General features: G+C 46.5%; 1 protein-coding gene and 1 long non-coding RNA gene across 6 annotated transcripts in view; one reads left to right on the plus strand and one right to left on the minus strand.

The window, feature by feature from the left end:
• The window catches only part of LOC118098387, an 11,817-nt gene extending 5,777 nt beyond the window's left edge, over positions 1-6,040 (minus strand). The window contains exon 1 of the long non-coding RNA XR_004694167.1: positions 5,885-6,040. This is a non-coding gene — a long non-coding RNA (uncharacterized LOC118098387). The remainder of the gene's footprint in view (positions 1-5,884) is intronic.
• Positions 1-18,391, plus strand: part of dipk1c (divergent protein kinase domain 1C) — a 20,731-nt gene extending 2,340 nt beyond the window's left edge. For 4 of the 5 annotated variants that reach the window (XM_047344614.1, XM_035142137.2, XM_047344615.1 and 1 more), the window contains 8 exons: positions 271-1,426; positions 13,516-13,719; positions 13,802-13,855; positions 13,940-14,118; positions 14,606-14,909; positions 15,655-15,819; positions 17,173-17,247; positions 17,329-18,391. In XM_047344614.1, the coding sequence (XP_047200570.1) occupies positions 1,202-1,426; positions 13,516-13,719; positions 13,802-13,855; positions 13,940-14,118; positions 14,606-14,909; positions 15,655-15,819; positions 17,173-17,247; positions 17,329-17,541 (1,419 nt within the window). In that variant the 5' untranslated portion in view covers positions 271-1,201 and the 3' untranslated portion in view covers positions 17,542-18,391. Of the gene's footprint in view, positions 1-270; positions 1,427-7,903; positions 9,013-13,515; positions 13,720-13,801; positions 13,856-13,939; positions 14,119-14,605; positions 14,910-15,654; positions 15,820-17,172; positions 17,248-17,328 lie in introns of those variants that run through there. The other variant, XM_047344617.1, reaches the window with a different exon arrangement.
• Positions 18,392-18,874: the final 483 nt, after the last annotated feature.

The following is an 18,874-nucleotide window of genomic DNA, read 5'->3' on the forward strand; positions in this document are numbered from 1 at the left end:
CTCCGACACTCCTCAGCTCTCTGCAGACAAACGGAGAGAAGACAGATATCGTCAGGTTCCCACCGATCTGCAGAGAAACCTGCACCATTCAGAACATGTGAAAATCCTTTAGCTGTTTTATTCAAGTGCACGAAAGCTACTTTGATCATCCGAGTTTCTCCGAGTGTTAATTGTTTTTTTCTTTGAGGCAAAATCATTGATTATTAATTCAGACTTGTTTCTTCATCTGAGTAAAGCTCTAAAGCAGCGACTCTTTTCCTCTTGTCACAGATCTGTCACACGTCAAGGACAACGTTCCACCATTCAGGACAAACAACTCCTCCGCCGACACCAACAAAGACTTTTTCTATTTTCTGACATCCAGGAAACTTGAATTCGTCCATTTTTGATTCGAGGTGCTCGTTAAGAAGCTCCCATGCTGCAGGATATTAGAGATCTGAGATCTTTCCAGTTCGAAGACCTAAACCCACCAGATGTTTGAAGTGCAACACCACGAGGAGGACAACACTGTAAATGTGTGTAAATGTGCATGAGTGTGTTTCTGTATTTCACAGTTCACATATTGTGTGTTGTGTGTGTCCAGTGCTGCGACGGGCCGCTCATCACACGGTGCTGCTCAGTTATTTCCTGTTGCTCAACATTTGTGAGGAAAATACATCAACCAGCCGGATTTATAAAGACAACATGTCAGAATGGAAAAACTAAACCTCCAGCAGATAGTTCTTCTGGAAAAGCCACGGAGCCGAGCTGGAGGTCAGAGCTGTGGACTGTCAGCTTCTGGAACCTGTTGCTCTGATTGGATGATTACGGACTTTACTCTTCTTCTGTTTTCATGTTAAAGTATTTGACAAAGTCCGAGGGACGCAGAGAAAAAGGATTTTCCTCATGACTGAACGCACATTTCTGGATCTTGGATTTCCACCATAACTTCCTGCAGAGGATCATGGGAGATATAAAGACGCAGGTGCTGACGACATGCTGATGATGTCATTTATTATCTTTTAAACAAATTGACTGAAACACAGAGGATGAGAAGATCGACAGGATCTGAGTGACATGAGCTCAGAAGTGGACTTGACCTTTTTCTCCTGAAGTGGTTCTATTGTTGAACAGAGCGTTTTGGAATCTCGAGTTCTGTTGCTTCTCTCTGCAGCTGGACCCCTTTTAGACGGAGTATTCAGCGACTATCCAGACGACCAGCATGCTCCCTGGAGGAGTGGTGTCAGGTGGAGGGGGTCGGGGCGGGGGCAGGATGTGCCTGCTCAGGTGGCTGGGCCTCCGGCTGTGGTCCCGCCGGGGGACCCTGGTGTTCGCGCTGCTCTGGTTCGGCTCCTGGTTGTTCCTGAACGGCCTGGTTCTGGTGCACAGGAGCATCATGTCCGACTACTGCACCGATGACAAGAGCAAGAGGATCCTGCAGAGACTGGTGAGTCACGAGCATCAGTGTGGCAGCGGTTTGGTTCTGTGCACTTACTCTGCCCATTTGATGTTGAGAAGTGATATTACTGTAGTAGTAGAATTATTGGATAATGTTCACAGTATTAACACACTCTGGCCCTGGTGCTATCCATTCAATCAGAGCCTCAATCATCTGATATCTGAGTGTCTTCGGATCCGTCACCACCTTCCATCACATTGTGTTTCTGCAGCAGCGAGTTCACTGCCACAGACCCATTTAGAAAACGATCATTTCAGTTAATGGGACAGAAACATGCAGAGGCCTCGCTCCTGTTTACAGACCGAACCCTCGTCTGTCTCGTCTTCTGAGAATCCTGCCGCCCCCCGTTGGACAGACGGTTACAGTAGGTGGGTGGGGACAAACAGCCAGAGGTCAGTAGCTCTTAATGACCCCGCTGCCTTACCTAGTGCAGCATATACTGGTGCATTGTGGGTAAACACAGATAACAAAACGCTCTCTTCCTCTTCATTTTCCAGATCTATTACTATTGTTTTTATTTGTTCTGCCAAAAAAGTCCTGATCTTTTCATGATATAAAAATGAGTTGAGACGTCATGATTGACGGCTGAGTCTGACTCCTGATTGGTCGAGAGTGGGTAATGTAGCTCGACGGAGGGAAGTGGAGACACGTTGTCCGTCCAGATTAACGTTGAGCTAACTTATAACATTATTACGTCTCGTATCGGAAACCGAGTCTTTCTTCTTTCTCTCTGATGACGATGAAGTTGATGCTTTAAACCTGAACTTCTCTGTCACTGGAAACTTTCCTCCCACTCGGACTTTTCCTTTTCCGCCTTATTGAGAAATGCTGCGGCCGCATTCTGTGATGAACTGTGGCAAATAAACACTGTTGCTGTTGTTGAGTTTAATCAAAGTCACACAGAGATTCAGAGACAAATCCTTTCTTCCGTCACGCAGACTGATATCAGAGATCTCACGGATCCAAAGTGGAAACTGAAGAAATCCCACATTAACCTTCCAAAGTCAACACAGTGTTTGCTGAAGCATCGACCACAGAGCAGCTGACGGAGGTTTTGAGTTTCCAGAGGCTAATGTGGCTGCTGAGGCGCAGTAATGCAGAACAGATGCACGTCTGCTGAATGAACGATTCGCTGCACTAATTCATCTTCTCTGAAAATACGCTTGAAGATGAGATTTAACAACGGAACCCTTGTGTTGTGTTCGCTGACTGACAGGTAATCCTGCTGTCGACGCCGAGCTACCGGATCACGGCTCAGGTTTCTCAGCGGCCGCGGTTCAGACTTGTCTCGATGGCCTCAGGTGTAAAGTGAACACAAGTCTTTCAATCATCCTCTTCTTCTTTCTCTTCCTGTACGCTCATCCCTCCTTCCTCAACACTTTGTAACCTGCCTCTGAATTAGAGAAGCAGAAGTGAAAAGGAATATCACGATTAGAGTGAACAAATTCTTCACGTTATAAGAATCACCACGTTGATCTGAGGTCAGAGAAGGTAACTCCTCAAGGTTTAACAGAAAACAACAGAAACTGAACATTTTGGATGGATGGATGGATGGATGGATGGATGGATGGATGGATGGATGGATGGATGGATGGATGGATGGACAGATGTCAGGAGCCTCGTTCCAGATTCTAATGACAGATCTGAACGTTTCGCTGAGATAAACGTTTAATAAATGATCATGAAGTTTGATGTTTGTTGTCCTCTCTGTCGGAGCCATGATCCCATGAGACAAACTAAAAATACCCTGTTGGGAACCTGCTCGGCTGGAAGCTGCTCCACTTGGGATTCCAGTCACAAAACAAATGAGGGAAATCAAAGCTGTAGATTTGTCTTATGACCGAAATCCAACTTAAACATCGAGTTTGGAGACGATGGCGACTTCCATCCACCCATCTTCCATCCATCAAAAGCTGCATTTGTCCTTTATGAGAAAACACAGATCACAGTGGAGTCGTATTCCCTCTGACAGTGAATCCACTGATCTCTGTAGAACCACTGAAGTTCACTCCTGTGTTCCAGTTAGAAGTCCTGCTGATGTTCAGGTTGAACCTGTGGTCGTACATCTCGTATGTCACATAAGTTACTGGACTTTACTCATATCAGAGACAGATCCAGAAAGCTGTACCGTCTGTCTCTCCATCCTCTGGATCCCCGGACTCTTTACGGTCTAATCGCTGATCTGTTGCTTGCTCTCACCCTGTCCCTGCATGTCTCTGGCATTCCTCTGCCTATATATGGCCTGACGATGCATTTTTTATGGCCTCCGTCTGTTTTTTGACGCTGCCTGGTTTGTTCTTTAACGGCAGCAGAGAGCAGCAGGTTTATTTAAAGTGCAGCTATACTCTTCAGGAATCTAACCTGGAACATTTATATGTTCACGACCTCCTGCAGAAGTCATTGATGCAATTCCTTTGACCGAAACTCCACATGCAGGACGACGGTCACTTCTGTCAGTGACACATAGACAGAAGCTTTCTTCTTCAGAAATGATGATCAACGCAGAGTCTCCATCTTTTCTTCTAAAGACACACGTATCCCTTTGGAAACTGGGGAGTAGAATTCATGAAACCATATTTATAAAAAGTGTCCAATCGTAAATAAAAAGTCCCAAAAGGTTCCCGGAGGATGAATCATGACACGGCTGTTACACTGGACGGTTTAAAGACACCTGATTATCTCTGTGAAGGTTTGTGAACGTGCCGACACTGAAAACCAACCTGACGTTGGAGCGTGACGAGCTGAAGAGCCCGAGGGCGTGGGGGGGGTGCTCACGTCTCTGACGCTGGAGAATCACAGAAAGATTCTTGAGTAAAAGCAAAGTTCTGCAAAGAGTTTTAAATCGACAGTTAACGCACACGTTGCCTGTTTGATGAGTAGGATTCAAAAAGTAGAAATACTTTATAAGATTTACATTGAATTCTGCTGATATGTGAACATATGGGTTTGATCCGAGTCCATCTTCTTGCTCTGAAAATGAATGAATGATTAATGAAGAAAGGTGTAAAGTGCTAATGGAGGCGGATGGATGGAGAATCCCCGACTTCCTGAGTCTGGCTCTGCACTTGGTTGTGAGCTGAAGATGAAGTCAGCAGCTGTTGGCAGATCCTGGGTCTGAGAGTGAAGCTGAACTCTGACACTAACACGCTTCATATTTATGACACGTCAGAGGAAACATGATTTCTGCTGATGAAACAAACGGCTTCACCTTCAGGCTAAAGACTGAAACTCAACTTTTGAGTGTATTCACATGCAGATAGCTGTGAATAGAGATTCGCCCAGAACCATCTCAGACCAGATATCTGCTGCTCACTGCCTCCAGAGGATAATAACAGCTGATTGTCTCCTTCAGGCTGATCTGAAGTTTTCTGTTTTCGTGGCTTTAGACAAACTCTCAGAAACAACCTGCAGCCGCAGTGACTCGCTCCACATTGTAGTTTGATCCAGACCCAGAACTCCTCTTCTGCTCTGAGGAACCTTTCACACCTGATGTTCAGGTTCAGACTGAAGAGTCTGAAGCTCTGAAACAAACCAGGTGTGAACGAGTCCTGAACGAGAACATGTGTCACTCTGATGGTTTACGATGCTGATGTTGAGACTAAAACAAATGAAGCGACTCAGCTCATCTGTTATTCAAACATTTCTAATCGAACAGCGAACCTCAGAACCTTCACACCTGCAAACAATAAACTCCTTCAGAGTCCAAGTCTCTTCAGCTTCTCGGAGTGTTTGAGGATTTGCAGAACAACATCCGATAAGCATGAAGAGAACAGCTGCTCCGGAGCGGGTTCAAAACAGATGTTAGGTCATCTGTTAGTGTCGTTCTGATTTCACACACATCTGTCTTCTGCCATGTTGCACTTTACTCACATCCGAGAAGAATTACACAGTTATTCATTATGAAATATGACTGTGGATCAGATCATCATCACCTCTGCTGGTCTGTGTTCAGAGAGAGAGAGAGAGAGAGAGAGAGAGAGAGAGAGAGAGAGAGAGAGAGAGAGAGAGAGAGAGAGAGAGAGAGAGAGAGAGAGAGATGCGAACAGAGTCTTTAAAAAGAGAGAGAGAGAGAGAGAGAGAGAGAGAGAGAGAGAGAGAGAGATGAGAACAGAGTCTTTTAAAAAGAGAGAGAGACGAGAGCTGCGTACCAGCGACGAGGCCTTCAGGGTCACAACGAAGCCGTTTGAACACCATCAACATGGCGTCTTCTCTGTTATTCTCTCTGAAGCCACCACTGACCCTGAACCAGCCGCTAACAGCCGCTCCACCGTCTCCGTGTCACAGCCAGAAGACGCAGGAGAACGGTTTGGAGCCCTGTAGGACTGGTGTCCCCATGGACATCAGGACACATCTTCCAGCTCAAACTAAAGACACACCTCTTCAGACTATAGCTTGAATAAAAGTTTAAACTAATCATTCAGTAGCACTTACATGTCACTTACTTACAGCACTTTGTAGTTTGGCTTTCTTGAAGAACTTGTACTTTCTTGATTCTTGTTGTTCTGGTTTGTTCCTCATGGTTCATGCACTTGTTGTGAGTCGCTCTGGATAAAAGCGTCAGCTCAATGAGATGTGAAGTAACTCTCTGTAGTTTGAGATGCTTGAAACAGTTTTTGGTCCAAAAGAAGAAGTTCTGACAAGTGTGGGAGGAGCCACAATGCAAGTGTTGTTAGAAGAGTGCGTGTGTGTGTGTGTGTGTGTGTGTGTGTGTGTGTGTGTGTGTGTGTGTGTGTGTGTGTGTGTGTGTGTGTGTGTGTGTGTCTATGAGTGTTTGCATGAGCCTCGTAGATCAAAATCAGCCGAGGCTAGTTATGTTGTTACCTCTGTTCCATGTGGAAACTGAATCAGCCCCTTTGTTTGCAGCCTGTGTGTGTGTGTGTGTGTGTGTGTGTGTGTGTGTGTGTGTGTGTGTGTGTGTGTGTGTGTGTGTGTGTGTGCACATTTGCATGAATCCCGCCTCTTCATCACGCTCTCTTTAAGAGCGTCTCTGTGTGTTTTGACAGGTTTTAAAGCCCGAGGCCAAAACACGGCACAAAGCGGCTCCGACTTGCTGATTGTAGCTCATGAAGTATTCAGCCGCGCTGCAGGACGCTAACACAACAAAGTGCAGCTCTGTGTGAGGTGTGTTACTGTGACAGTCGGGTGTGGAGCAATCCAAACATTTCAGATCAACTTCCTTCCTTCTAGGCAGACATTGCTCTCAGGTCTATTATCCTTCCTTCATTCTTTTTCTTGTCTGTGCCCGGGTTGTGGAGGTAGTGTAGTAGGGATTCCCAGACGTCCCCGCTCCATTTCCCCTTCACTCGTAAACAAGACCCCCAGATACTAAAACTCTCGGAGAGCAACTCACCTCCAACCTGCAGAAAGATCCACCGAGAACATTGACTTCGGACTTGAAGGTTGTGACTCTCATCTCGGCCGCTTCACACTCGTCCACAAACCTTCCCAGTGCACATTAGAGGTCACACCACATTAGAGGTCACAACCTGATGAAGCCAACACAAAGGGCAACGCAGATCCAAGCATGAATGATTTTCCAGCAGCCCTCTTCACGGAGCCCCAGAGGGTCCAGGGGGGCCCCGGAGGGTCCAGGGGGGCCCCGGCTGCTGACAGGAGGAGAAACTGGGGATCAACTGATGGTGTGTTCTGGAAAATTAAGACCTGTGACGTTAATTATCTGCAATTTGTAGTTAAAAGGCAAATCGAGCGTAATGCTCCGTTAATCACTGAGAAAACGTTCACAGACTTTTTTAAACCGATATAGGTCCGTTCTTATCGTCCGCAAATATTTCTCCTTCTTATCTTGGCAGAAAAACCTCTGACTCAACATTTCTGAACTGAACCAACTCTTTGTTTCTGTTTTTACTGCAGAGGCGCAGCCGGCAGACGTGTTTCTTTAACCACTGTTATTATGTATTTCCCCCCGAGTTCATATATAAAGTGACGCCTGCGGAGAGAGATGGCAGCTGATGAGCACTTTGGCTGAATTATGTTGTGTGTGTGTGTGTGTGTGTGTGTGTGTGTGTGTGTGTGTGTGTGTGTGTGTGTGTGTGTGTCTAACAGCTTTCTTCTTCACTTCAGGCCTTTTGGCAGCAAACAGTTTTACTGGATTTATTTAAATTCGATGTGGTTTGTGACTTTCAGCCTCTGAGTCTCAATCATAAACCGTAAATAAAGATGCTCCTCATAAGTGAAGCCGATTCCTTTGATCGCCCCCTGGTGGCCGGCTGTCAAGTCACTGCAGCAGTGTACGATGCTTCTCTCTGTGCTGCTGTTTATCATCGGACGGTTGAGTGTGGAGTGCAACAGCTGTAAAAACCAGTCACCTGCTCGTCGGCTCATTATGGAGGCTCGCTGCTGCCAGAACGCTCAGTGCAAGATGTGTGTGTGCGTTTAATGGAAAATATGTGTGTGTGTGTGTGTGTGTGTGTGTGTGTGTGTGTGTGTGTGTGTGTGTGTGTGTGTGTGTGTGTGTGTGTGTGTGTGTGTGTGTGTTCATTAGCAGAGGAACACTGGTGCAGACTGAGCTGTGGCCTGTAGCTGTGGAGTCACTAGCTGTGAGATCAGCCTACACTTCCACTGAACTAAACCAGAGTTCAACTGGTCCACCCACGCTGTGTGTGTGTGTGTGTGTGTGTGTGTGTGTGTGTGTGCACATTGTGTACGTGCAGCAGTGAATACGAGCCATTCAGCCCACACCTCCAACATTTCACAGGCTGTAAAAGTCTCACTATTGTTCTCGTCCTGCTCAGAACAACAGGAGCATTTATGAGGTGTGGATTCACTGCAGACTTGTGGGGATACTGTACATGACTGGACATGACCTTTGACCTCCTGCCACCGCTGATTCATCACTTGTTTCAGAGCTGACGGTGACAGTGATGCTTTTTCACTCAAATCGCTCTTTATCAACCCACACAGGAAGCTTCCTTTCCCCTCGTCCGGCCACAGAACAGAACAGATGTTTGGGTCCAGTGTTTTTCTCAAAGACTCGTTTGGCTCAAGCGTCTCTGGAGTCTTTGGCCTGTAGGGGGCACTGTGTAGGACGATGCACCAGCTACTGTCTGTGGTCGTCTTCCAGGGAGAGAACGAGTCAAATCAACCTGATCAGCTTGCAATTAATGACGTGATTTGTTGTTCACACTGTGAACATGTATTTCCATTTGCTGGCATTAGAGGGAGAGCGCTCGATGAAGGGTTTTAGTGCCTCAGCCTCAACAAGCAGTAGTGCAGCTTAACACCAGCCTGGTGCCACATCGTGCAGAGATCTGTGGAGGCAACATGGAGCAGCAGTGAGGGAAAAGGAAGTCATCTGGCCTGAAACCCGAAAGAAAAGATTCCCTCGCTCTGACGTCTGTGGTGATGAAACGTCTGGAAAGAATGATGGTGAAGCCGCTGTGGTCTGGGGTAGGCCCACAGTAGATCCATCACCATCCGCATACAGACACGGCCGAGGCAGCGTGTGCTGCACATGGTCATTCAACATCTGGAGAACCACAAGGCCTGTTCCAGACGTTTCTGAATTTCACTTCTGCTTTTAACCAACTGTCGACCCTGAGATTCTTCACCCACTGGTTAGTGAGCCGACATTTTGAAGCCTCCAGTATTTAAATATAAAGTATGCAAATATAAAGTAGGTAAATATTAAGTATTTATATATTAAAGTATGTAAATATAAAGTATTTATAATAAAGTATGTAAATATAAATGGCCCATTCTAAAGTAAAGACAACAACATCTCTATTCAGCTTCTAACTACAGATCCTTTCACCTGACTCTTACACACCGGAGCTTTAAAGTCCCTCCAGCACTGCACTTTAAAAAGCTTTAGATTCACAGAAAGTTAAACACATCACTGCACTTCCAGAGAAACATGCTTCAGGCTCATGATCCCTGAAAAACCTTAACGACTTCAGCAAGTTCAGACAAAAACTTTTCAGTAGTTTTGTCCACAAACCGTTCGACCTTTGTTTGCGTCGCTGCTCGCTCAGTCGGCCGAGGCCTTCAGGCTCAGCACACACAGGAATGTCATTAAGGCCTTTTAATGTTCCTCGTGTGTTCGGGTTTTACCATCGTGGAATGTAATGGTGAGAGCGGGACAACAAAGAACTTCTTTCACTGCGGACGAGACGTCGGACACGTCTCGTCTTTCTCTGACTGCTCCGAGGAAGAGCTCCGAGGAGAAGGAAGGAGAAGGACTCACAGGAAAATGAAACCAGGTATCAACTGTGAATATACAGGAGTCTCCGGTCGGGGTTTCAGATGAGGTGAAGAGGGAAAGGAAGGAAAGTATAGGAAGACGAGAAGGAGAGAGAAAAGAGAAATAGGACGAAATGACAGAAAGGGGAGAAGAATGAAGGAGAGAAGGACGGAAGAACAAAAGAGTGGGAGGAACCAAGAGAAAAATAAATGAACAGAGGAGATAAAAGAGAATAACGGGTCAGGTTGAAAGGATGAGAGAATAAAGAAGGAAGATAGAAGACATTTGTAGGAAAGAAGAATCTGTGGAAGGAAGAAAAGACTCAGAAGAGAATCATCTTGTTGACAGGAGCCGTTCCGCTCTCGTTGATTGTGACGGGTGAAAATACACATGTGTATAAATGAGCTCCAGCTGTTTGTTGCTACTCGGTGACATTTAAAACCAGATTCGTTCAGGACCCGAGTTCATTTACAGATCTTAATGTTTCCGTCTGGAGCTCATTTGCTTCCTGTGCCCATTTGTCTCTGTCGTCCTCTGGAGGGGAGTCGGTCCAATAAACACTCGGTGAATCGGCTGCTCCGAGAACTTCAGGTTCAGACGATTTAGCGTCTTAATCGAATCCACGTTGTTCATCCGGACGCCGCCGCTCATGACGTCCACGCCGAGACGATGTGTCAGAGCTGGACGCCTCCTCTGCAGCCACTGGTTGGAATGTGAACATCTGTCCACGTGGAGACACACATCTGGTGCGTCTCCCATCAGCAGCTGGATCGACACAACACAACAGACCAACAACTCCAAGCAGCACCAGTCCGATTCCCCGTACTGGGAGAGGCTCTGAAGAAGTGATGGATGAAGTGAACACACGAAAAGAACCAACAGCCATGAAATCAAAGCTCAAACTGACAAAAGTCAACTTCACAATTTATCAGACTTTGTTCCAAATGTTTGAGGTTGAAAAAGTCTTCAGAGGTCGAACTAAAATAAAAACTAAACCAACGTCAGGTCAAAGCGTCAAAGTCAACTCGTGCTTTCTAACTCTGTTCAGGAAAGGTCAAGTGAAAACTGAACTTTTACTTCATCGGTCAACAGGTCATGAAATGATGAAAAGACTTCAGGATGAAAAACTCCTGGATGATGATTTGAATCTGAATTCTGTCTGTTCCATCTTAAATGAACGTGTTTAAACCACCGGGCAAAGACAATGTTTCCCCCTCTTACCAACACAGAGGCTGCTCAGTAGATACGCAGCTTAACCTCATGCAAACACACACAAATACATGCAGATGTTTCACACAAAGACACACTCACAGAATGATGATCCTCTCCTGCTGGGACCGTGCACAGGCTGCGGGGCTGACGAGGAGGAAGCAGCTGGAGAGTGGGATGTGATGCAAGGTGGAGAAAATCCAGGGACTTAGAGCGGATATGTGAAAGCTGCCGAGCTGCAGATGTGTGCAGATGTCCCAGACCGCCGGGAGACCTCCTGTCAGAACTCTGACAGGAGGTCCCATCAGACGAGGAGCTGGGAGATGAGGTTAAGGAAACCCAGTTCAAACTTGTAGCTCATGAAAGATCAGTTGGATTCTGTTTGGAGCCCTGACCTGAAATTCAGACGCGAAAACCACCCAAAAAATCCCCCACTCATTATCTATGAAGCTGGATCCAATCCCAGCGTCACTGGGCAAGAGGCCGAGTGCATCCTGGACGGGTCGGCCAATCACAGGGCAGACATTCAGAGACAAACCATTCACATCACATGGACACCTGGAGAGTCTCCGGTTCACCTGACGGCCAATCGGCACGTGTTGGACTGTGGGAGGAGAAAAACCAAGCAGACACGAGGAGAACATGCAAACTGCACAAAGGAAGACGACGGCTGAACTGGAGGAGGTCGTAGAAGACGAAGACGAAGACGAAGACGTCCACTTGGAAACACGAGGAGGTTCCAGATCTTCTGGTGATGAGGGCCGACGCCGGTGTGGATGAGCTGTAAACAACAACACTGATCTTTCCACAGCAGAGTTTATACGTCATGTCCGGCCTCCTGCTGCTCTACAGGCTCCGCCCCTCGCCTGATGTTCCCACATGTTCCTGCTGGTGTGAACGAGTCGGACCCGACAACCTGCTGCTGCTGCTTCACAAACACTAACTACACACACACACACACACACACACACACACACACACACACACACACACACACACACACACTGAACAATGGCGATCTTTCACTGAGATGTGAGGCAGCAGGAAGTATTATTCAAAAGATTGGGGAGGGGATAGTAATAATTGCAGAGTCTCCTTTGACTGTCAACACCTCCCCTCCCTCTCCTGTTGAGTGCATCAACACACACACACACACACACACACACACACACACACACACACACACACACACACACCCACACACACACACACACACACACACACACACACACACACACACACAGAGAGGACAGGTGCAGCTGCCACCTCTCTCTGCAGATGTTCCAGTTCTCATTACAGATGTTTCAGATCAGCTCCTCACGTCCTGAGGGTCTCAGGTGAAACAGTGAAACCAGAGGAAACTCTGTTCTTGTGGCTCCTGTGAGCAGAGCGGCTCCAGCCGGCCGAGCGTGTCACTGGGAAATGTTAACATCCACTCACGTCTGGATTCACGGACCATCTGCAGATGTTCACGAGTCAGGAAACAGACCAAGAGCTAAATGTCCACATTATCTAAAGAGTCCCCTGCAACGTATGAAGTGTGTGAAGGTGAAAGATGATCTCTCATCGGTCTCACGTCTGTCCTCCACCATCTCTTCTTCTTTTCCTTCTGTCCTCTAACGTCTGTCACATTCCTCCATTCCCACGACTCTTATTACATTGATCTGGATCAGTTAAATCTGCGTCATATCTTTAGATCGTTTTCTGACGTCAGAGTTGAAAACCTTCCGGAGCTGTGCATCTGAAAGGTGTTTCTCTTCAGTGATGGACCAGGTCTCCACCGACACTTCCACTCCATCTCGATCCCATTTCTTGACTTTTCCCTCATTTCGAACGAACCCACGAACCACGAGTGTAGTTTTCATTACAAATGAGGTGAGGTGTTTTATTCTGTATTCACACAGTAGTTATGTTCCCAGCATGAGAAGAGGAGTTAGTGAAGCAGGTGTGTGTCGAGGTCTCTGACCTTCTTACTGCCTGATGTTTGTGTTGGATTGGCGGCCCAGTGAGAGGATTAGCCAGGTAATCCGGACCAGAACGGGGCTAATCCCCGACCTCGTCCCTCACGCCTCCTGGACGCTGAGCTGCTCCGACACTACACAGGCTGCGTGTGCACGTCTCCGTGTCGCTTTGTGAGCTCGTGACTGCGTTTGCTCAGAAGTAGAATCCTCTGCTTCGGCTGAAGAGAAAGTAAAACACATGCAGAGGTGGTTTCACGTCGCATTGAGCCGACAGGAAGGAAACTACAAAGCTCGAGAGGAGATGAAAATCTAACCTGTTCTGAAAAAGTCACTTGATGTGAAGAAGCATCGGTGAAAGAACGAGAAGTTTCAGCTCAACTTTGTTCCTTGTTAAAACTTTGACTCTTTACCAACATGTCGACTTTCATGTCCATCGTACCAGCTGCTCCCTGAAGCTTATTCCACCGGCACAGGATTCATACGTTTGTAAAAATCTCAGTTTTAGTGACTTTGAATGCAGTTTGCGTGTAAACTGTAAATATCAGCATTAGTGTGGACAGGGCGTGAGTAACACGTGAGTTTGGAGACGTTTGTATCGAAGCATTTAAAATGTTATTTGACATGTGAATGTAATTTTCCACCACCTGAGTAAAAAGGTAAATGTGGACACCTTCAGTCTGTCCTGTGACCTCTGCTCTGTCCTTCAGTGTCTGGAGTTTGGCGACGGCTCGGTGACGGGGGACATGTGCGAGGACCTGTGCGTGCTCGGCTTGGTCGAGTACAAGCGCTGCCTCTACTACGAGAACGGGAAGAAGGTGATCGAGGCTCGATGGAGAGGAAAACCCATCATCCTGAAGTCCAAGCTGGAGAACTTCTCCTCGTACGAGCCTCTGGGAATACTGGACTACCAGGTGACGCCTGAGCTTCGTTTCCAGTCGCTCAATCAGATCAGGAGAAATAATGATCCCATCAATCTGTCCCTCTGTTCGACAGGACACAGCCGAGGAGCTCTCCCCTCTCGATGTGGTTTTCTACGCCACTCTCGAAGTAAGTCACATCCAATCCTCGGCATTTGGTTCAAATACATCTGCTGATCTCACAGACCAATATTAATATTTCCTCTGATGTCAGGTACGGAACTCGCTGGGGCTGGCTGAGGAAGACGAGGATGAGGAAGGAGGAGGAGGAAGTAACAGCTCTCTGGCCAAACTGTGGGGGAAGAAGCTGAAAAACCAAGACAAGAGTTTCTCCAGAGCAGAGCTGGCGTCCCTGTGGTCCCTGCTGCAGCAGGAGGAGTACACCTTCCTCAGGTGAGCCACACATCCCCTCCTCCACAGAGACCCAGTGAGTCTGAGCAAAAAGATCATCCCCGACTTTCAAATGGCCACGAGATGTGAGACCAGGGTCGTAGTTTTGACAAATGGTGTTTTCATGATTCCATAAATCTGTTTGAGTTGTTTGTGTGACATCTGGAGGACAAAGAGGCGAGTCCAAAAATAAACCTGGTGAGGAGAAGGTGACCGGCTGCTTATCTGGAGGCCTGGAGACAGAACTGCTGTGACAAGTGGAGCGCAGGACGTGTGTGTGTGTGTGTGTGTGTGTGTGTGTGTGTGTGTGTGTGTGTGTGGGTGTGTGTGTGTGTGTGTGTGTGTCTCTCTGTGTGTGTGTGTGTCTCTGTGTGTGTGTGTGTGTCTGTGTCAGTAAAAAGTTTTCCTTCAGCCGTCTCCACTAGAAAATGAAAACTGTCTGTATATATTGTTTCTCTGACTCTATCGTCCTCCCCCCTCCGTCCCTCAGAGTCCTGCAGGACCTCAGCGTCCACGTGGCGAAGGTTTTGGGCTCCTGCGGTCACTTCTACGCCGTGGAGTTCCTGTCTGCCGGACACGCCTGGGACCAGAACATCTTCTCCCTGGAGGACGTCTCTGGGCTGCGGGGTCAGGACCAAGGCGGAGCCCGCGGGAGGTGGACGGCCCGGGAGATGGTGCATCGCATCGCGCTGAGTTTTCTGGACATGGTTTGGCACTTTGACAACGACTTCACCCACAAACTGCACCTGTGTGACATCAAACCGGAGAACTTCGCCATCAGGACGGACCTGACGGTGAGTCCACGTCCAGATCATAGGCTGTGAATAAAGATGGCCGATGGGACAGCTCCCAAAAGTGAAGCCACATCAGGACCTCTGGAAGGAGGTGGAGATCAGAGCGTTTCACTTCCTTCAAACTGTAACTTCTGTCGTTCAGATAATAACTCGTCATCGCTCGCTCTCAGAACCAAAGAGACGAATGAGGGTTCCAGGCTCCTTTCAGGCTCCTCGCTCAAACTGAAGAATTCTAAAACGGTTCGACTGGGAACCACAGAGATCAAATGATTAAAGTTACAAAGTTAAAAACACAAAGGTGTGGAGGAAGTGAACCAGTTCAGCTGTCGTGGTTTGGCAGGATTAGTGTGATGACATGGATCAGATTGAACAAGTCACTGTTTCAGAGGCCAACACAAAGTCCTGAGATGTTTAACATGAAAACAGAGAGAAGTAAAAAGAAGAAGTTTGTTCCTCGTGTGGTTTGAAGAGATATAAAGATTTGTGTCTTCTCTAAAAGTAGAAAACAGCTTCTGGTCATAGTCTCAGTATTAAAAGGCGTCATATCTTCAGAGTGTCCGTCCGTCACATCGTTGGGAAGCTGATATCTGAAGAACTCTGGGAGGGAATCTCGTCAAATATGGTTCAAATGTTCAGTCGGACTCAGCGATGAACTGATGACATCACGGTGACCTCGTGTTATTGTGAACACAACGTCTCAGGACGGAAACTGTGTTAATTCTAGATTTCCTTTCACATTTGTAAGGTTGTGGCGATAGATGTGGACATGGCGTTCTTTGAGCCCAAAATGAGGGACATCCTGGACCAGAACTGCAGCAGCGACGACGACTGCAACTTCTTCGACTGCTCGTCCAGATGCATCCTGAGCAAACGCAAGTGCAGCCCCCGGCGCCGCAACAGCAACCTGCAGGTGAGAGGAGCATTGTACGTTAATGCTGTTTCACACAAAGACCTCCGACGCAGCGTCCGAGGTCGGAACAGGTTTGATCAGTTTGTCAAATGGAAACAAAAGATCTGATCTTCAAGGAGCTGTGTCGACGACAAAATGAAATTCGAAGCTCCAGCCTCCTCCTCCTCCTCCTCCTCCTCTCCTCTCTCCTCTCTCCTCCTCCTCCTCCTCCTCCCTCCTCCTCCTCCTCCTCTCTCCTCCTCCTCCTCCTCCTCCTCGCTCCTGATGAGACGGTTGAGAAATGAGAAGGTCGTCGGTTCCAGACTCAGTGATCCATCTTTCACAACATTTAATTATACGAATGTGTTCAGTCGAGCGTCGAGGATGGATACGCTTTAATTTATCAGTATTTATTTATTTCATATTATTAAATAGATTTATTTATTTATTTTTTAAATCAAAGTGCAGGTTTCATGTCCAGAGGAAAGATGGAGAATAAATAAATCAGGAGACAGTTGTCGTCAATCTGCCATAAATTAAAAGGTTATTTCATCTCATAGTTTTTGTTTGGTGACACTTTATGTTCTTTATCATGTTTGTCTCCAAATGCAAATAAACATTTCACACTGTGGCACAAATTCTTTTTAATGTAGAAAATCCTCATTTGAAATGGTAAAAGAAAAATCTGCATCTATAAATAAATAATAGACGGTAGTGAATATTCATTTTAATTTATTCTATATTAAAAACAACTGATTGAAACGCTTCTTTTCATTCATTAAAAAATAGATTAATGGTATTAATTAATATTTACTTCAAATCTGAAAAAAACGATATTTATTGTAAAATAATATTTATTGAAAATAACATTTCACTCATGGGTTTTCAGGATTTTAACTTTTTCGTTTGTCTGATTTCATTTTCATTTAATTTAATTCATGAAAGAAAAACCTGAATTAGCTTTGGGCCCGTCAGACTCCAGGGGAATCCCCGGGACAAAGCCGAGCTGGACATCACCGTCATCACCATGACGACGCCGGACAGACTCTCATCACCCGGCTCCTGTGTCACATGACATCTGATACGAGGTCCCAGCCTCCAGGAGGAGAGTCGTGTGGAAGTGATTCACAAACACGTCAAACACTGGACGAATCGTGAACAAGGAGGAAAAATACAAAATTAAAGTCCAAAAACGAAAAACAACAAAGATCAACGAACAAACTTTAAAAGAACGAAGAGAAAAGATAGAGAAGAAAATAAAAACCGGTAGAAGAAGAAACGAATGAACAACAGAGGAGAAGAACAAAGGAGAAGAGGAGTGAGGACACTTTCATCCCTCTGTTCCTAAACTTGTCTTTTCCCCCTCGTCTTCAGGTGATTTGTGAGAAGATTTTCCGACCCTGGTTTTCTCCGACTCTGCTCGGGGCCAAAGCAGGGCTCCCTCTGCAGGTGAGGTGCTTCTCCCAGTGTTTTTAACGCTTCCGTCAGTTTCCGTCAGTGATTTACAGATGTCGGTGTTTCTCCCAACAGGTGGAGCTGCAGCGCGCGGTGCAGGAGTGTTCGGAAACAGACGGAGGTGTGGAGGAAAAAGAAGAGGATGCAGCAGGAGGAGCAGCAGGAGGCGGCAGAGACGTCCATCAGCGTCTCCTCAACATCCTGACCCGCCTCCTCCAGGATGGAGGGGGTTCAAGTGAGCGAGGAGGAGCACAGGAAGAGAAAGATCACGGGGCACTGAACTTCTGAGGAGGTGAAAGGAAGGAGGAGGGACCTGGACTCTTCAAGCCATTGTGTTCCTGTGGCTTTTGGACACTTTGGAGCCGGTGACTGGCTCTGGACCCGTCAGGACATCTCACACATGCTCTTGTGTCTAAACTGGAGGAACTTCCTGCTGCAGGTTCACAGACTTAAAGCTGCAGGTTCTGGATGTCCTCATACTTTGTGTCCATCCAGGAGACAAACACTGCAGATTCCATCTGGAACTGTGCACGAGGCCTGGATACTGGGACCAGGAACATATCATGGATCCTGGATGTTTCCTTCTAAACCAGTTAGTCTCAGTGAGATTCAATAAACTCTCTCGTTTGAAGAGAAACTGAAAAACATCTTTGTACATATAAAGTAAAACGTATTCACGACACACGACTCCTCTACGATTTAACTTTACTGACTTGTTCTCTGTTCTTTACTCATTATTTTGTTGGTGTGTAATAATCTGATGTGTTTGAAGGCAGGTAACTTATTTTGAGACTAATTTTATTAAAAACAATACGCATACAGCTCCTTTAAAAGTTATGAAGATTCTTTGTTTCTAACAGAATTTCATCTCATTAAATACAATATATTGATTTGAGTGACTTAACAAGATCCTCCTCATTAATGGTGAATATGAAGCTACAGCCAGAGGTCGTTAGCTTAGCTGAGCATAAAGACTGGAAACAGGGGGGGCAGTTAGCCTGCATCAGAAGTGCAGTGACTGAACCACAAGATCAGTTTTCCACAACAGCTACTGTACCGAATTGATCAGAATCTTTGTGTTACAGACGTGGAGATGAGAAGGTTTGTTTACATCAAAATAATAAAATCTAAAACCATGTTTGGAGTTTTATTGAGTTTCCTTCTTAAAAGATAAAGTTTCATATTTCCCCTTTCCTCACTGACACGTTCCTGCTCTCTCTGTGAGACGGTGAGACAACGGAGATCAGCTGCTCATCTCCATTCTTTTGTCTTCTTATTTCCTCCCACTTCCTTCCTTCCTCTTTAGTTTCCTGCTTTTTGTGTGTTTATTATAGAAGCAGAAGTGGAGAGAGACTGGACATGTAGGTGAGAGAGAAGAGACATGAAGTAAAAGGTCTGGCCAGTCGAACTGGGGACCTGCTATAATCACAGCGCCACCTACTGTAAATAACTGCTCACACTTCCTGACACAAGGTTTCCTGAGATGTGTGAAAATGAGAAGCCGTCCAGTAGCCGGACGACCAGATGAGCAACAGGAAGACAAACAACAAAGATCCAGGCTTCATCTGAGCTGAGCTCAGGTCCAGAGCTGATGTTCCCTGACACGGAGGAACATGGAAAT

Source organism: Hippoglossus stenolepis, chromosome 19 (genome assembly GCF_022539355.2).
Source record: "Hippoglossus stenolepis isolate QCI-W04-F060 chromosome 19, HSTE1.2, whole genome shotgun sequence".
NCBI lineage: Eukaryota > Metazoa > Chordata > Actinopteri > Pleuronectiformes > Pleuronectidae > Hippoglossus > Hippoglossus stenolepis.